Source organism: Lissotriton vulgaris, chromosome 9, assembly GCF_964263255.1.
Source record: "Lissotriton vulgaris chromosome 9, aLisVul1.2, whole genome shotgun sequence".
NCBI classification, from domain to species: Eukaryota; Metazoa; Chordata; class Amphibia; order Caudata; family Salamandridae; genus Lissotriton; species Lissotriton vulgaris.
In genome coordinates, this window is record NC_141697.1 from 1,075,915,678 (window position 1) to 1,075,934,079 (window position 18,402).

The 18,402-nt window shown below is 45.9% G+C and overlaps 1 protein-coding gene across 1 annotated transcript in view; it reads right to left on the minus strand.

The window, feature by feature from the left end:
- Positions 1 to 12,774, minus strand: part of ACOX2 (acyl-CoA oxidase 2) — a 223,853-nt gene extending 211,079 nt beyond the window's left edge. The window contains exon 1 of the mRNA XM_086939062.1: positions 12,210 to 12,774. Coding sequence (XP_086795188.1) covers positions 12,210 to 12,369 — 160 coding nt within the window. The 5' untranslated portion in view covers positions 12,370 to 12,774. The remainder of the gene's footprint in view (positions 1 to 12,209) is intronic.
- Between the last annotated feature and the right edge of the window lie 5,628 nt (positions 12,775 to 18,402).

The window sequence follows — 18,402 nt, forward strand, 5'->3', positions numbered from 1 at the left end:
GTCAATAACATGAGTACAATGGAACATGGTGGCTACATTTACGGAATGCAAGTGCCTAGATAAGTGTATGGTGTGCGCTATGATATGCTGGTGATTTTGATATTTCAGATGAAAGAAACAGGGCGGACATGGTGTAAATTCGACCACTAAATACACCTCTAGATATGGCCTGCACATGACTGCATGGTCCTCCAACTAAGCTGTGTATGTAACTGTCTGTCTATCTATCTAACTATTTCTCTATCTATACTTTCACTATATTCTCTTTTTATCATTCTACTCTCTTTCTCTGTTGCTCTTACCCTCACAATCTTTCTTGGGCTCGTCTCCACGTCCATCCGTTGCAGCCGATTACCTCGACTGGTGCAGCGACTCAGTGATGCAACAAGCATTGGCAAAGCCAATAGGTCTTGATTATGAGGGCTATAGGCTTTAACAATGTTTTAAAGCTCTGCTATACAGAAGCGTAGATACTTTGCAGTGTGTCTAAAACTCATTTAAAAAAGCACTATGACCCAGTTAGGGATAATGCACTTTTTTTTTTTAAAGCAAATTAGCACTGGATGCATCATAGTCCCTTTTTATTATTATTTTTAGCAATGCTGCTGCACAGCAGCCATGCTGTCATACAGCTTGGCTACCAATCATTGCTAAAGTCCACAATGCTCATGCTGTACAGCGTGAACAAAAGGCAACAGAAGAGCCAAAGTCTTAAAGCCGAGACCTATTGGTGTGCCAATGCTGGATTGTAATGCACTTCCACCACTGCTCTATTCCCTTCAGGCTTATGTCGTCACTATGTTGAAACAAAAGTCAGGGGCCGCTGTCTGGCTCCTCCCACCGCTTCAATTGCACCTTGCTCTGCGCTTCTCGCAGCTGTTGTGAGAGCTTGGCTCACCAGGGCACTATAGGGTCAGCTGCAAAGGTGGACGGAAATTGGGGGTGAGTAGCACTCAGCGTTTATCATCGAAATTCCAAAGTTAGAGCTGGTCATCTTGCAAGTGCATTTAGGCATGTTTGCATGTTTTGTTCCTCAAATTTTGTGTTCTGGTTTGAAACACAGGAAACAGGAATATTTCAAGGCACCAAACTGCTACAGACAGTTCATGTGACATCGTGCAGCATTTGAAGCCCGGTGATATTTCAGGGTTGAGCTCCTTCCTAGCCCAGTGGTCGAAGTGGGCGGGATCGGCAGGCCACGGCGTGCCCCTACTTCTTTAATTTCATAGAGTCCGTTCCCCTACTTTCTTATTTTCAACATGCCTCCCTGAGGGCATTAATCACCAAGGCCGATAGTTAAGGCTTGGATTTTGGGGACGGGTGGAACGGGCAGAGAAGGAAAAGGACTCTGTCTTATCCTTTGTGCCCAGAGAAGACAAGGACAGTGTCCAGGTCTCCTGCCGCTGGTAGCTGCCCCCACCCTCTCTTTGTTCCCCCTCTTCCCTCTCTTTCTGTCTCACTCCTCCTCATTTAGTGAAAACAAAGACTTCAAGAAACAGGTATTACCTTCTCTTTACTCCTTTCATTTATTTGCTCCCCTGTGAAATGGATTAAAAAAGGAACAAACATTGGCATAGCCAATAGGTCTCGCCTTTGGGAACCTTATAACTGTTCTGTTGAAGGTAGGGTAAATAAAGCATTAAATAAAACCACAGCAAAGCAGGATGCAACATATGAAATTCATCATTTAATCAGCATCACGTTTGAGCTCCAGGACTCAAGTGAGAGCCGCATGGAGGCGCGAGCAAACCCATTAGTGGAACCAGAGTAATGTACTCTCACCAGTGGATCCATAGCGGTGGATGCGTGTCAGTGGATCCATAGCGGTGGATCCCTGGTCGTCACTGGACCTAAGGTGTTGAACTTTACAGTTTAGGAGTCGAATACTGACCTCCGAGTCCAGTCTTTCACTAATCCAGCAGGAGGATGGGGGCCAGGAACAAATGGGGGGGAGGGGTCACATTTGTGGAGAAGTGTGGCTCACTGGTTAGAAGCGGCAGACCCTGAAGCAGAAGTCGGCCCGGGACCAGGGTTCAATTCCCGACGCGGCAGGGTCTTGGGTCAATGTCCGCGGACTCGATAATTCTCGCCTAGGTGCCTACGCTAACCATGGGTCCCACTCTGCAACTCTGGGCAATAGCTTGCTTAATCTCCACTATGGCCCCAGCAGCGCCGGGAATGCCTGGCTTCACCTTGGGGGCGTCTTCTCACAGGGAAAGCCAGGACGGGTTCCCCAGCGGTATACAGCGCCAGGACGCCACGTAACGAGGTAACAGTGCGCTTTACAAGTATACATACATTACATTACATTACATAAAAATGAATGGACTCCAAGTCCCATTGCTTCCTGTTTTCATGGGAACCCTGTTTTCTAAAAGGAAAGCACCCTGAAGCAACCCAAAGGAGAAGTAAGGTGTTTTATAAAACCACTGCATCAGGAGGCTATGGTCACACCATAGATGTTGATATCAGTCTCCGGACCCGAGGATCCTTCTCTAGCACTAACCAGTAAAACAAAGAGTGAACTTACCAAGCGGTGTGAGATGGGGCTTGGGAGCTGCCATTTTGAATGTGCTGCCATTTGCCACACTGAAGAAGCGCATGTGCGTAAACTGAAGCCAGGCCCACGTGCGCCGATGCCAGCACAGGACATGGTCAGTTCACAGCCTGCCAGTGACCATCAGATTGCACTTCTGGTGACGACATGTGTTTTTCCTGGCACAATACTTGGTATTTGCAATCCCCTGGCTGGAGACGCAACCGTCCACAAAGGGCTTTGGAGTTGGCGCCCTGCGTTTTTTTCATTCTGTAAAACAGCATCATTACAAACACTCAGTTTTGAAACCGGGGACGAATCCAGACGTTTGCTTTCAAGCTAGATCTTTGCATCATTAGGCCCGCTTCAGCTCACTCTGACAAATGGTTTGTGTTAGTCGTGCAACCGAAACGAAAACATTTCAATGGTTGATCCCCGAGTATGTTTAAGTTAATGTGCAACTTACTGGGAAGCTATTTAAGTGGCGGTATCAGTTTATTTTCGGCAGGCTGCCAGCTCCGAGGGCCGTTTCTGCGGAGACCTGGTGGATTTCAGAGATGTGGAAGCGGACCCGGCGTATAACGTGGTGTCCACGGAGACAACCAGATGCGGGAGCTGCTGGTGTGCGCGCACGATCGCAAGCAGCAGCATATGTTCCAATTACCGTGCCCGCGTCTGGGCATGATAATTGAAAACATATGCTGCTGCTGCTGCGCGTAACCACAAGCATTGGGCATGAACCTGGGTGGGACAAAACGAGCCTTTGGCCAACTGCATGCTGTCTTTGTTAAAAAGACGCACGCAAAGACCAATAGCCTGGGGCAAAACTAAAAACACACGCTCAAGCATGTTCGAGCGTGTGGTGAGATTTCTGAAAGCCCTTACATAAAGTCGAGCAGCGCATGCGCTAGGCTCCACCTAAAAACACTTTTGTTGGAAACGTCATCTTTTTCTGACATTTTTCAATTTCTAGGTGCAGCCTCTGGCTGGAGAGATATAAAACATTCAAAATATGAAAAATAACTAACTAAAGCAAGACAGAGTGGTTGCAAGGTGGCCAGACTGATTTATTCACACCTAAAAACATTAGCACCACTTTACAGTGTTTGCCAGTGAAGGGCTACTTTTGTTTTCTCGTCTCTCTTTGAACAACATTGCTTTGACTGGGTGGGAAAGTGCACTATTCCTGGAGGTACTGAAATACCTGCTAGATGGGTGAATTGGAAAACAAAATGTGTACCGTGGCTCTGTGTTCAGTGATGTGGTCTTTTTAAACCATACTGCTTATGTTTTATAAGGATATAAGCAATGGGCATTAAAATGGGTCCCTTCTGGACCCTGTAGTCATGGCCTTAACTTTTCAGGCAAAAGTACTCACTAATTTCTGAATAATGAGTGCAAAAAGAAAAAGGTAAACCATGTTGTTCCTGCTTACATTTCACATGCCTTACTTAATCTTGCATTCCGTAAGAGTGTTTGCTTTTTGTAGGATATTGTAATTTTTTTTTTAGGCAGAATATTGCTCTTGTCTAGTGCATAATTTAAATTGAGTCACATCCAGGTGTTTACAGAGGTTCAGTGAAGGGCAAGTTTCTCTCAGTGGGGCAGTATGGTGTTCAGTGGGGGAGAGGATGTGGCACTATTCAGAGCTGCTGAATTGGGAACTGGGGAACCAGGTTCAGCCTTCATGACCAGGCCACCAAACCACTCCCCCTGAGGAAGCACATTCCCATGGTAGACCTTAGAAGGCCCCGCAAGATCTTAACGGCCCTTGTGCTTAGCACCAGCAGGTGGACCCTAGCAGTCGCAAGTGTGGGTTAACCTTGAAGGCCTGTCCGCCACAATTCTTTCTGAAGTTCACCTACAATCTTGCAGGCAGGCATATGAAGCAGCAGACCATAGCGTGACAGTGACTCTGTCACTGAGGTCACAGGACCCTTGAGCAGGGTGGCTCTAGGGCAGTGCGACCGCACCAGGCACTGAGCAGCCGCGGTCTGCGCAGGTAACAGCGGTGGGCAGAGGGGCCAGGTAAGGGGGATTTCAAGGGGCGATGCGGAGGGAAAATTACATAAATAATTTGTTTTCCTGCTGCATTATCCGTCGAAATAGCCCCCACCGCCCCACCGCTGTTACCTGCATGGACCTCAGCTGGCGCTAACTTGCGTTGGGGGCATCGTGTTTGCAAATATAATATGGTTTTAAAAGCACTTGCTGCCTCCTACAATTTTCGGCAACAATAAAAATGTCAAGATAACTCCAGTGATTAATGTTCGTAGTAGAGAGAGATGGTGTTTTGTCTAGTAGACGTTTTGACTCATGGAAAGGAAGCGTAGAGGGTTAATGTGCCTACTTCTAAGTACATGTACCATGCAGATCACAAAGTGCACATAATGTAAATAGTTCAGTGGGTTAATGCTTTTGTCAGAGAGACTCTATTGTTACTGGCAGTTAATAAGTTAAAATCCTAACATAGAACAGTGAACTATTAACTGTCATGTAAGAACTTAATACAAACTGCAAGGTATAAATTAGAGTGTTATGGTTTTTTCCCCAGTCTTTGATTATCCTAATGTTGCAAAAAGGGTTAATTTGGGTAGAAATCAATTCTGATTATTAAAGAGAACCCCCAACCATGGTATTACGTTTTAAATTCTAGGGTTGTGTTTCTCCAGACCAATAACTATGAAACTATGCTGCCTTCTAATATGGTTGTCATGTGACTCCTACACCTTGTAGTCCTTTGTCTTATGTAACATTTCCTATACAGTGATTTACACACACATATGATTGATTGTCTCTGTGTAATATGTGTGATGTAAAGTACTCTGACACCCTACACTGGTATAAGTGGTGCTGTAAATTGTCTGATCATTTATTATTTTGACATTTTTACACATGCCAACAGTCTCTGCAAAGATTTTTCCTTATTAGTACCAGTGGAACATATGCATGCAACAGTAAGAAAGGTAACCAGTCAACCTTTGCAATGGGCACTCCACTTCACAGCAGCACAAGTCATACTTTTTAGTAACTTTTGATCCGTTTGAGCTATAAACAATGTATTAGTTAAAATAGTCAGATTATGCAGCAGATTATATATTGTGTGGCAAATATCGCAGAGCCATAATTATGTGAATAACATTTGCAAACCAGGATATTTTGCCATTCATGTTTGAACTGCTCTTCTGGTAAAAGGGAGGAGACGGGCTGATGACAGAAACTCCATTGATGGGAGACAAATGGCTTATAATTCCACTTTTACGTATATTTGGGACATTCTGTGATTGGAAACGTATCCCACTTTGTGAATGTATTTTATTGTTAATAACTCACTTAAATAAACATGTGTATCCATTAGTTAAATTAAATATCGTAATAAGCTGTAACCGGTTAGTGACATGGGGAACAAATACAAAAAAATGGGCTATTTTGCTCTTTCTGCCACACCTCTGACTCTGCCCACTGACTCAATCCACAGGTTATTCCCACCCTCTGATTCTCCGGCCACAGTTCCCCTACTTTTTCCCCCCACTTCAACCACTGCCTTAGCCCCTCAGCAGCGTTGTTGTTGGTATTGAAGGGTGTAGGGCAGGACACGTGGTGGAAACTACTGGAAGTAAACAGGGCTTGCAGAGCACATTCAGCTTCTTTATGACTAGGGGGACCAAATGGCCCCATATACCCAATGGCCACCACTTTTTCTATTCCTGGTCTTTTCTTTTACTTACCTTTGTTATCAGATGCTGAGGTCCAATTGGCTCAAATAAAATGTAACAAGACTGCAACTCCCATAATGCACTGTTATGTAGGTTACCCTACTCATAACTCTGAAGAAGTAGCAAGTGTAGGAAAAAGGTACTATCCAAGGAACACATAGCTGGCAGTCCTTCTACATCTTCAAGAGTGTGCTATTTTTGAGAAACCTGACAACGATCAGACCTAGCAATGAATAGTTGCCAAAGGGATGAGGAATTCTTTATTTTTATTTTTATAAATCGATCGAGATAGAGTAGCTCAGCAATTGATTTTGGACTGCATTACAGTGATTCGAATTTTGTGAATATACTTAAATACAGATTTTCACCTACAATTATTTTAATTACTTATTTATGTCCATCGAGTGGTAATCGTGAAGTGACATGCTCCAAACTCTTGCGATCAGCCATAAGAAACGCTATGATTTTCAGTTATGGCGATTAGGATGAGCAGTTAAAGCCTCAGATGGTGTATATGGCTTGTCGCAGGCCACTCTAGCCAGATAGGACAATGAAGTCATATCACTTACTGGAGTGCTTAATTTAAACCGGTTGTTGCAGCTCCCAAGATAATGTGCTGCATGGATAAATACTTATAAGGTCCCAAATGCGAGACTGATCGCACTGCAAATGCTTATTTCTGTAAGTCATGACCAAGCACAATGTAGCCTATTTTAATTGATTGTAAAGGTATTGCTCATAAAATAAAATAAATAATGGTAAAACACGGTCTCACATGTTATGGAACTCCCGCCCCCTTCCCTTCGGACAATCAACCTGGAACTTCATTTTTGCAAACTCCTGAAAACATGGCTGTTCACTAATGCCTTGCTCAGCTAAATACGTACTTAGTAAAATTTGGGCTCGCTGGGCAACATATCGTGGGATCGAGCTCCCCCCTTTAACATCTACGGACCGGGCCCCCTTACAGAAATCACTATATAGGTACACTTCTCTGGACCTATTTATTCCACGTTATGTCGTGTCTGTCATTCTATGAACGTATCCTTGGTTTGTATGATAACTTGAGTCTTAAACAATCTGCATGTTGTTTACGTTGTGTACCCTGCATGTTCGCAGGTATTGCAAGTATTTTAAACTGTCGATATTCCAGCATTATCTGCTTTCTTTCAGGTACTTGTAGGTCTACGGCCCAAACTTTACTGGAATAACCAAATAAAATGTGTCATTAAAAAAATGCGTCCTTAGCGATGGGACGCCTACGTGCAGCCATGCGCTCTACAAGTGCTTCTAAGATAAGATAAGACACGCCTGCTTCGAGCAGCAGCAGAGCAGGTCAGTTACCCCTCTCTACTCTCGTTCCTTCACCACCACTGCACTAACTGTACACCCACCAGGGGCGGCCTTAGGCATGTGCAAGCTGTGCACCTGCACAGGGCCCCCAAACCCCAGGGGCCACCACACCAATATATATCCTTAATATAATAATCCTCTGAGGATGGATACATATTTGTGTGGTGGCCCCGGCAGGGATTTGGTGGCCTCTGGCTCTGTTCCGCTTACAAACACCCTGACCCCCCCTCTTCACTGGCCTCCGTGCTCCGCCCCGCACCGGACCCTCTCTTCCGGGGCCCTCTACCTACGCTCCGTGCCAGGGCCACCATGAGCATAGAGCCGCCCCTGCACCCACTAGGGCTAGAGCCACCTGTTATGTATTCAAAAGTTAAAGTACAGGTTTCAGAACACAAACGCAAGCTTGCACGTCTATTTTACATACAGTAAATATTATCCATGCAAATATTAGTAAGTGCTGTGTTAAAAGCAATACTACCTCAGCTGACCTCATTTTACAAACATCTCTTTTGCTGCCTGTAGGCTCCCACTGTGGATCACTGAGTTCCTAGCAAGATGCTCTTCTGGTTATAACCCAAGATGAGTATAGACCACGAAGTGACAAATGGCCCTGATATCTATGGATTGAAGTTTCTGGGTGGCAGTGTTTAGGTTGCCCTCATGTCCTTATCCGTCATTAAAGCCCTCCGTCTATGCTATAGCACATGACAATAGGAATATTCACTGGACAGCTGAACGCTCTTCGTCCTACATCACACAGGGTCAATATGTTTACACTAATACTGCATTCTTCCTTTACTGTTCCATTAAGGCGACCACAGTCATTGCTCCCACCGCAGCTTTAGCTGGTGAAGTTGTTGTGCTCCGCCAACTCTGTGTTCATAGATGTATAGACTAATATAGCAGAAAATGATTAAAGGGTCAAAAAAGTTGCTTTTTTCTCTGCCTCCTGCACAACCTAGATGGTTTTAATTAATCTTTCACTTTTCTCTGTTCATCTCCCATCTAGTACTGCTCTGGGTGACAACCCTACTTTTAGTTACTGTGTCTATGTTGCTTTAAAAGGCGAAGGTTCATCGCCCCCCCATTCAATGTGCATTCTAAAATATAAATAATTTCTTTCATCCAATCTCCACCCTTTGCACAAAACAAATTTGACCTAAAAATAGCTTAGACCTAAAGGCTTTGGCATTGCCTTTTTTTTTTTGCTTTGTATATTTTCCTGGGAATTTGGATCATTGTTACAAGACGATACCTGTTAAATTAAAGTCTCTATGATGCCTCCTTTAAAATGTTAGACACACTCACTCAACAGCTGTGGGACACAACCTATGACTGACCAGTCACCAGGCGCCACAGTGTTGCTGTAGTCTGACCTCTGCCATTTGGCTTACTTAAAGAGGTTGACTTCACCCGAGTGAAAACATGGCCACGGACCTTGCTTCAGTTTGGCAAGTGCAAAAAGAGCCAATGATCAACTACCAGTTATTATGAATAACTTTATCAGCATTATGATATATTTGTAGGTCTGTGTTGACCTGCTGAACAGAATTAGACTCTTTGACAATGCAATACCATTTTTATCAATTTGTTCAATGCCAAGACTCAAATGTGGATATGAATGCAGAATATGTAAAAAGACTCTGCTGTTGGGGATCAATACTTTCCAATAATATCTTGCGATCTATCTGCCAGCTTGTTTTGATGTTCTGTTCAGATATAAACTCTATGCAAATTGATTCACTTAGAGTTTTTTAACTTACAGGTCAAGCATTGCAACAAACCCATCATCTGGGTAAAAGAGTATTGACTGAGAGGTAGGCAATTTAGGATTTGGAGAGCAAGAGATATACCTCAGATCAGAAGGTTTTCAGCTGTGCCAAAACTGTGGTTCTCCAGCCCATTTAAAACTGGGAGAACTGCTGATTGCAATGTGGGAACCTCGGCCGGCAGTCATCCCTTGAAGACAGTCCATCTGCCACAAGGCCGCTGCCTAAGCTGGATTGGAAGTCCCATCATATTTAATGAGTCCTCTTGATATAGATTTCCCCACCAATGCCCACTATGTGAGTCATGGTGAACTCTGGAAGGGACATTCACCAATGGCACCTTTGCACTAGGGAAAAATACCCTGTGTCTTACTGCTATTGACTTTTTTTTCTCAAAAACTATCCAATACCGCACTCCACTTTCAAGGTTTAGTTACTGATAATCAAATATTATGCCAAGTGGACACCATTCACCTGCCTGACCACCTAGCATTACACTCCTGAAGAACATGCTTTTCTCATGTTGGTGGCATCATTTTACTGAGATAAACTCCCGCAATGCAGAAGCTTAATTTTGATTTGGAGGGTGATCTGCCACAAGGTACCTTAGCTCCAGGGCCTATGACTCCAAAGCAGCCTACACGGACCGCTTGCCGTGTGCTAAATGATCTCCTAGAAGATTAACTGGAAAACAAAAAGTCAGTGTGCAAACTGAAATATCAACAATACACTAGGGTCCATATTAACAAGAACAATCGTAAATTACAACCTGTGTGGTGTACACTCACATACTATTGTAATTTGAAACTACTTAGCTTAGTCTGAAACGTGGGCCTTGAGTTCAAAAAGACGATTTACAAACTCAACGATTTTGAGGTCCGCTTTCAAGATCTGGATGGAGGTGATGGCACAGAGCAAAGGAGGTAGTGAGTTCCAGATTCTCACCGCATTGCCGGAGATGACTTGGGCAGGGTTTTAAGTGGGTCAGGTCTCACTGGGTCTGAGCACCGGCAGTTTTTTAAAGGAGGCCACGAAGCGGGTCTCTATCGGACTCAGTTTTATGCCCTGGCAAAGGCAGTCCATTTTTTTCCGAACTGCAGTGGCAGCAAGCACATCATGTGCACGTACTGGCACTGCTCACTTCTCAGTAGTGGAGAAGTTACGGCATGACGCCATGCTAGGGAAGCATTGTAGGAGAAGGAAAATCCTTTAAAGAGAGACATTTTCTCTCTGGATTTCCCTTCTATTTTTGAAACTCAGGTGCAGCAACATTGTCCTGTTGTCACCAGTGGGAGCTTTTTCAATATTCTATACAAGCCAATCTTGCTGCTTATTTATCTTGAGCAACTAACAACCATTGACAAAGTCAATAGTCCTAACTTGTTGCAGGCATGATTTTACTTGTATCATATATCTGGATGCAATGACATAAATAGCAAAATAAAAGTTGGGCGTCACACTCCGCTAAGCACAGATTTTTAGCTGGTGTTTATAAGCCAAGCCCACAATTACGTTGGTCACGCCCCTTTGAGAGCCCCCCTAATTTTATCATCCCAGTAAAAGCCCTGGACTTGGGCCAAGAATTAGGAGACTCATCTGCAGATGAGTTATATTGGAAGGCCAAGGACAACATTCTGTAGTGTACTTATATATTGTTGTCAGTTGGATTGCACTGACTCGACTCATAAGTTTATTTGCTGCAATTAATTGTAATTTCACAAGTGTTTATATGAATACTCTTTGCCTGTGGTTGTCTGACCTCAAGCATAGAGAAGGATTGAGTTTTCATGAGTAAATGCTGAACGGAAAAGATGAGATTTGTGCATTCTGGTATAATGTGGCACTCTCTGCCTGTCAGTCAGACTGGATGACAACCTGTCTAGCTTTAGAAAGCAACTGAAAACTCACTTGTTTATTTAAATGTGATTGTGTCCGGCAGGGATGGCTAGCGCTAGGTAGCCCGATTCGGGTAGCCATGCGCTTAATAAATGTTGCTAATAATAATAATAATTATCCACTCACTCTACACTGAGTGATTCAAGTGCTATTCAGGGGAACGATCTATTACCACAGTGAACTTTGCCGTTTTACACGTCCCCAGGAATTTTATTGACTCTTTCTGATTAATTTACATTCTTATAGATGCTGATTTTGTGCATGATATTATCAATATAAAGTAGAAAATGAGATTTAAAAAATCCAGAAAATGATCAACATGTCACTGCGTTATTTGAAAATAAAGACCGTCAAAGGGGTTTAGGATTTGCAAAAGTTACATAAAGAGGTTACTGTTAATTACTGTTTTATAAATAAAAGCTTCGGGAATTATAGCTTCAAACTTGGGCTGCCTCCACAAGTAATTTGCTTGGTTCATTTTAAGTACACCACGTGTGGAATGCTTATTTAAAACTAATATAAATTAAGTGCCGGCGTGGCTGACACCCTGTTCTTCAGTTTTATTCGATTTTACACCTATCAATCAACCCCACCAGCCATCTGAATAATACGTTGTGGGTTCCATTATAATATTCCAGGCCATCTCACACTTTAAAGGGATTCTCCCTCCTTCCTAGACCACACTTTGTATATTTTATGATTTGTGTTCCGTCACTCTTTTGAATGAAATGCATTTCTTCCCAAATATGTCAATGTGAGATTAAAAAATGTTGTCTATGCTGCTTCAACTTTTTCCTGGTATTTATATTCATTTGTTACAAAGAACAGCTTAGATACGTTAAACCCCAAACTCTGTACTGTTTAAGGTTGGCAATGTGTCACTTTTTCCCAGATGAACGTGACATGGAGAGTGACAGCTGACAGGTGTTCAGAACTCACCTACTGTCCTCCGCAACCGAGTGTTCTCAGCTCCACCGTCCAGAATATTGGTAAGTCCCTCCAAGGAGAAAGGGGGTGCTTCCCGCTCCTTGGCAAGATCCGGGTTCACGTCTTTAGAGATCGCATTCTTGAAGCCCCTCTCCACTTGCCACCAGGCCATGGCAACAGACCGACTACTGCGGGCTCAGTACTGGACCACAAGTGGCAGGTGACCCCCTCTCCGCTGGACTGACCCTTGCAACCCTCAACAGTCAGTGGGGCTCCCCAAAAACTTTTTTGCACCTCGCAGATGAAAGACTGCAGCAGTGGCTCAGGATCAGAGCATTGGCAGGTTTAAATCGTGGGCAGGATCGCGCGATCTAACTACAAGTCATTATGCAAGGAAAACCTGCCAGTAGATGACTCCTCCCTGCAGGGCAGAGAGCACTCTGAGCAAAGGTAGCAGGTTCGCGTTTCAGTCGTACGGTATCTCTCGACGTCAATCATTTGCACATTTTAAACACTTGTGACTTTACAGAATGATCCTCTAGTAACCTCTTTCGGGTTTGCAAGTACAGGCTATGCTTGCAGACACACCTACAGAAGAGAGAAAAGGACAGACATGCTAAAGTACTCGTGGGAGGGGTTAAATTGTCGGCCATCTTGGGTGTGTGTTTTTACCGGAACGATGTAGTGACTGCAAACATAATGCAACATTTCTGCTTGATACTCACTGTTGTTAAATGCACGCTTCCTAACGCCGATGAAATAAAGGGTAACAGTTTAATTTCATAAATTCAGCGGTACAGATCATGACTTCAGAGGCTCAAGTGACAAAACTACAGATGCCATATTAGAGCCAAAAAGATTTACATAGAATTTTAAACGTTTTAATTAAAATCTCAGACATTTACCGGCGATCATTTATTTTTATTTTTTCCTTTTGTGTTGTGCAACCCTTCCCATTGTTATTTTGTCAATTTTACATCATTACACTTAAGCAAAAACTTCACAGAACGAAATTGTGTTGAGCTAGAATTGAGACTTCTGTAGCCATCTTGAGCAAACATTTTCAGATCTATTAAAGACATTGAAGTGAGGCTTATGCATTCTCCTTGCGTTATTACAACAAAGCTATATAACGTTTTTTCACCACAGTAAACGTTAAACTGAAAGAACTATAACAGCCATGTTTTTTTGGGGGTAAAAAACAGTTTGAGTCCCTATACAGCAGCAGCCTATGTAAACATGTAAACACCCCGAGAACTAGTTTGCACACAATACATTCTCGTAAGGAGTTGGGTGGGGCACATACTTGCGTAACTCCAGCGCCCGATGCAGAAGTGTAGTGTCTTGAAACTAAGTCAATTATTCACATGCTAAGTCTGATAATGACCATTGCACTTTGGAGTGTGTGATTTAGAGTCACTTCTTAACTCGTCCCCTTACTATTCTTCTCTACTTGTACTTTGTATGCTTTTGTAATTTGCACACATGTCACCTTCACCTCCTATAACGCACCGTTTGCTACCTCTTGTATTGTTTGATCCGAGTAAAATTGTCCACAGGGCCATCCATGGGCGAACAAATAACTCTACAAACTGCTAAATGTAGGAAAAGCTCTATACAGTCACCGTTAAATGGACAATAAATCCCACACCAAGCTCTCTCCTCGTGCTGTGGTTCAAAATATTGCATAATCCTGGGGGTAGCTTTGACACCTGCACCATTAGAACCGCAGGGACTCAAATGGTTGTGACCCTGCACACACTCGCAGTGAAGGTATATAAAGATGGTACATAAAACACATCTGTGACACACAAATGCTGCACATTCACGCACAGTGGTGACGTGCTCAAGAGATACCAATCGCTCCCCATGGCACATTGCTGTCACACAAACCCCTACACCCCACACACCGACCGTTCGCAAACAGTAGTGGGTCACTCAACCAACCGCAGAGGCTGTCATACACACACCTCACATTCCCACTTAAAAGTGCTGTACATTGTCACACACAAAAGCTGTGCCGGAACCGCACCGCATTGTGTGAACGCCCATAGCATCCAGCCTCCTAGTCCCGGCACAATCTGGCTGCGGCCCCTTGACCCATGAAGCCCTAGCCCCAGTAAACTAAGACTCAGTTTACACGCAAAATACATGTAGGCAGCTGACAGGTACGCAAGCCCTAACTCGGTCGTCCGTGTTCCAGCCCCAATACGACAGCACCAGTTGCTTTACAAGGGGGCATCAAATTTATGACACTGGAAGAACAGGATTACCCCCGAATCACAGGATGTATGCGTGTCGGTTGCCGGGCGTCGAACCTGATGCTACCAGTGCAGATACACCCATGCCCAAGAGAGGCAGCTCCAATGGTGTCCTATTTTATAGAGAGAAGCTACACATAACCAGGGTACACTAGGACTGTACTATTATAGATAGTGTGTCCAACCATACCTGCTCCAGATCAAATTCTAAAGTCCTCTTTGTTGTCTAATTCTTTGCCAACAGACAATCTGTAATTAGAAAAACATGTTAGCCTCAAACCACAGCTGTTTTCCGTTACATCTGGCCCACTGGCCCCAGTGTGCCGACACTTGTTTACCCATGGTCACTTCCGTGACTTTCAACGAGGCGTGCCCCGGCATCCTTTTCTTAATGGTAGCCTGCATGGACATAGAACAAAACGTAAAAGTAGCCCCAACCCCGTCCAACATCATCACACCAGGCCCTGGGGGTGCTGGACGGGCTAGGAGAAAATGCACACTAAATAACCACATGGTTTGGGCCAATTGCACCCTATCTATGCCGCGTGGCCTTGTACCTACAAGAAGAGAGCAAGAAGTCTTGTACCTGGGTCTTACGATGCACACCTAAATTAGCAGACACATTGGAAGTGTAAAAGAAACACTTCCCCTATCCTCATGTCCATAAGCAATTCTAGCATTTTATTCCTCTTACGAACTCATGTAATCCACAATACTATGTAATGCCACTGATTCACTGTAAAGCGCTCTGACACCTTCTGGTAAATTTCGCGCTATATAAACTCTCAATTAATTAAGCATAGCCACAACTCCTGCCAAACATCATGAGGGAGGCAGTAAACATGGCATACATAACTAGCAACTGGTTCTTCCACGAGGCGCTCGTACACCTACGGGTAAAGTTTGCGCTGATTACAAATGTATATAAATAAACATCGCAACGTAACGTTTGCTCTTGTGCTTGAGAGTCTGCCATGTACTGCAGTATTCTACCTCTACTTGTACATTGTACGCCTATGTAACCTGCACACATGCCACTTTAACTTCCTGTGATGCACCAACTTGAAACTGGTGCTTCTGCGAGGCGCTTGTACACCCTCGTGTAATGTTCACGCTAATTACAGATGTATTTAAAGAACATTGCTACGTAACGTTCGCTCTTGCTCTCAAGCGTCTGCCATCTACTGCAGTATTATACCTCTCCTTGTACTTAGTACGCCTTAGTAACCTGCACACATGCCACTTCTCCTTCCTGTAATGCACCGTTTGCTACCTCTTGTATTTTGTTCGATACAATTGTATTCTTGCCTCATGTAACCTCACATTTGCTTATGTAATGCGTTCCCTTGCAATGCTCTCATCCTGCATCAGTTCTGTTCCTAATGTGAAGCGATCTGACACCTTCGGGTAACGTCCGTGCTCTATAAAAAAATTGCACTAAATAAATAAAGAACATGAGGGAAGCCGTACCCCAGGCCTGCATAAAAGCACCACTGATTCTTCCGAAATTGCTCGCACACCAACGGGTATAGCGCGCGCCTACCAATAAGATCTACATACCCACACTACCTCATGCTAACATCGCTGGGGAAGCTGTACACCAGGCTGCATAACTCAGAAATGTTTTCATACGAACGCGCTCCGGTATCATGTGTTCACACATGCGACCTAAAATCTGCCCCCCCCCTGCCCGGAAGCACCATGGCGACGAGCGGCATGCACCCCACCCCTCCCGCCTGTCCCGACCGACACCCTCGAAGCCTCAGGAGGGAGCCTCCAGCCCCGCAAGCAGGCACAACCACGACATAGCCCCTCAGGCGCATGCCGCAACCCCCGGAATGGCGGAGATCCGGCCCCTGACCAGGTGAGTTACCGGGCCACAGGGTCCAACCAGGCAAGGGAGGGCAGGGGACACGGGACAAGGGAGGAGGGGGGACGGACTCAAGCAGGGGGCGCTCCCATTACCAGACAGCAGCGACAGACCCCCCCCACCCCCCCACACATGCGTGTGAGAGCCCAGGGGAGGGCGCAAAGGCTCTAGAAGCGACAGCAAGCAATGGAAATAACCCCCCCTTGCAGCCCTACAAGATCGTAAACCCTGCCCCAAACGCTCCGCACGACGAGGCACCGGCCGTAAACCCCCCCTCCTGCAACATCGCATAACGGAGCCCCACGGAAGACGCCCACCAAACACGCTAACCCCCAGGACCCCGGAACCCCTCTGCCATCACTGAACATCGAGGCCCGACACGAGCGAGTCCCCCTCCAAAGCAACCTGTCCCGCACCCGGGAGCAACGCAGGTCAGGCGCGGACCTGGCACGAGGCCCGAGATCCCTAACCCAGCCACCGGAAACCGGGCCGGAAATATTCCCCCCTCCCGCAACCGCGCCATAAACCCCCAGCACACCCCCAAACGCCACCGGGACCTACAACCCTCCGCGGGCCCTTACGCACCCGACTAACCGGAGCAAAACCCCCCAACCAGGACACACTAGCCCAAGGAGACCCCGGGAGCTGACCCCACAACCCAGGAGCGTAGCACAGAAGAGCGCATCCCACCTCCCTCGGAGCACCAACTACTCCCAACCGCCCCGCAACACGAGAGTCCAGACTGACCCACCGGCTCCCCACACAGCCCACAAGACCAGGCCCAGGCCCACCCTCCCTTCCCCCCACCACAAAGGCACCCACGACACCCGCCCGGTCCAAGACCATGCGACGGCAGCCCCCGCAACTATTCAGGCAGCACCCGACCACGGAGGACCCGAGGGGAACGCAGAAGCAGGGAGAGGTGGGGGGAGGGGGGCGGAGGGAAAACCACTCACCTCACCAAAACAGCGTCTAGGCAGCACCGCTCGTCGGGTCAAGGGGGAGAGGGTCCGTCCATGCGGCCGATCAGGGATCAAAGAGGGCGCCAGGCCCGCGACCCCAGGCCATATACCCTCGGCCCCACCCCTCCCCCGCCGGAAGTGACAACACTGGGGACCCTCCAGGTCCCAGACACTAGACCGCTTCTTGGGGTCTGTGTCATCCTGTGGCACTAAGGATGGCCGCCCTCTTAGGTGGCCCCCTTCGGTGGCCCGGGGCAGCCTGGCATAGGGCTGTACAATGGAAATAAGATGCTTTCTGTGGAGTTGGGCGCCAGGACCTGGGGAGAAACCATGACCAGACCAAGGCAAGGGGAGGAGGGCTGGGAGAGGCAATGGAAGGCGGAAGTGACATATGTGGGAACTGAGGAAGGTATGCTTGCCAGGAGATTGCGAGCAGCTCAATTGGAAATAGAGGGATTGCCCCTCACCAGCGAGTCCGTGTTGTTCCAGCCAATCCCCTTAAAATACATCACAGCTGGCGAGGAGGAGGTGTCGCGGGCATGTCCTTACATGCCATGGCGGACCCTCTTATCCCAGTCGCCAGTCCCACATTATGGCACGTAGAGCCAGAGCCTGGTGGTCATCCGGGCTTGTGAACAATTTCACATCTTCCTCTATGCCAAACAATTCACTATAATCCCAGATCATCAAGCACCATAAACAATTTTTGGAAGTCCAAAGGCAAAAATGCCTCAAAGAATTGAACAATGGGGCTACGTTTGCAAGAGTATGATTATGATATCATTCACAAGCCAGGGAAAGAACTAAACCATTCTGACTACTTCTCACACTACCTGCTGCCCATGACTAGGCCCAAGTCATCACTGGCTGAAGAATACCTCCATTTCATTTTAGAAACGGGCACACCATCAGCACTGTTGCGGATAGTTGCTGCCAGCAAAGAGGATGATTTTCTAAGAAGGGTCAAGAGCTTGATTGACAGGCACATTTGAAGGCACAGGACACAAAAGGGAGGAGAGTTGGACGAACTGATGACATTTCACAACATTCAGGAGGAGCTGGCAGCGACCCAGGAAGGTGACATCTTGATGAGGTTACGATTCATACGTCTG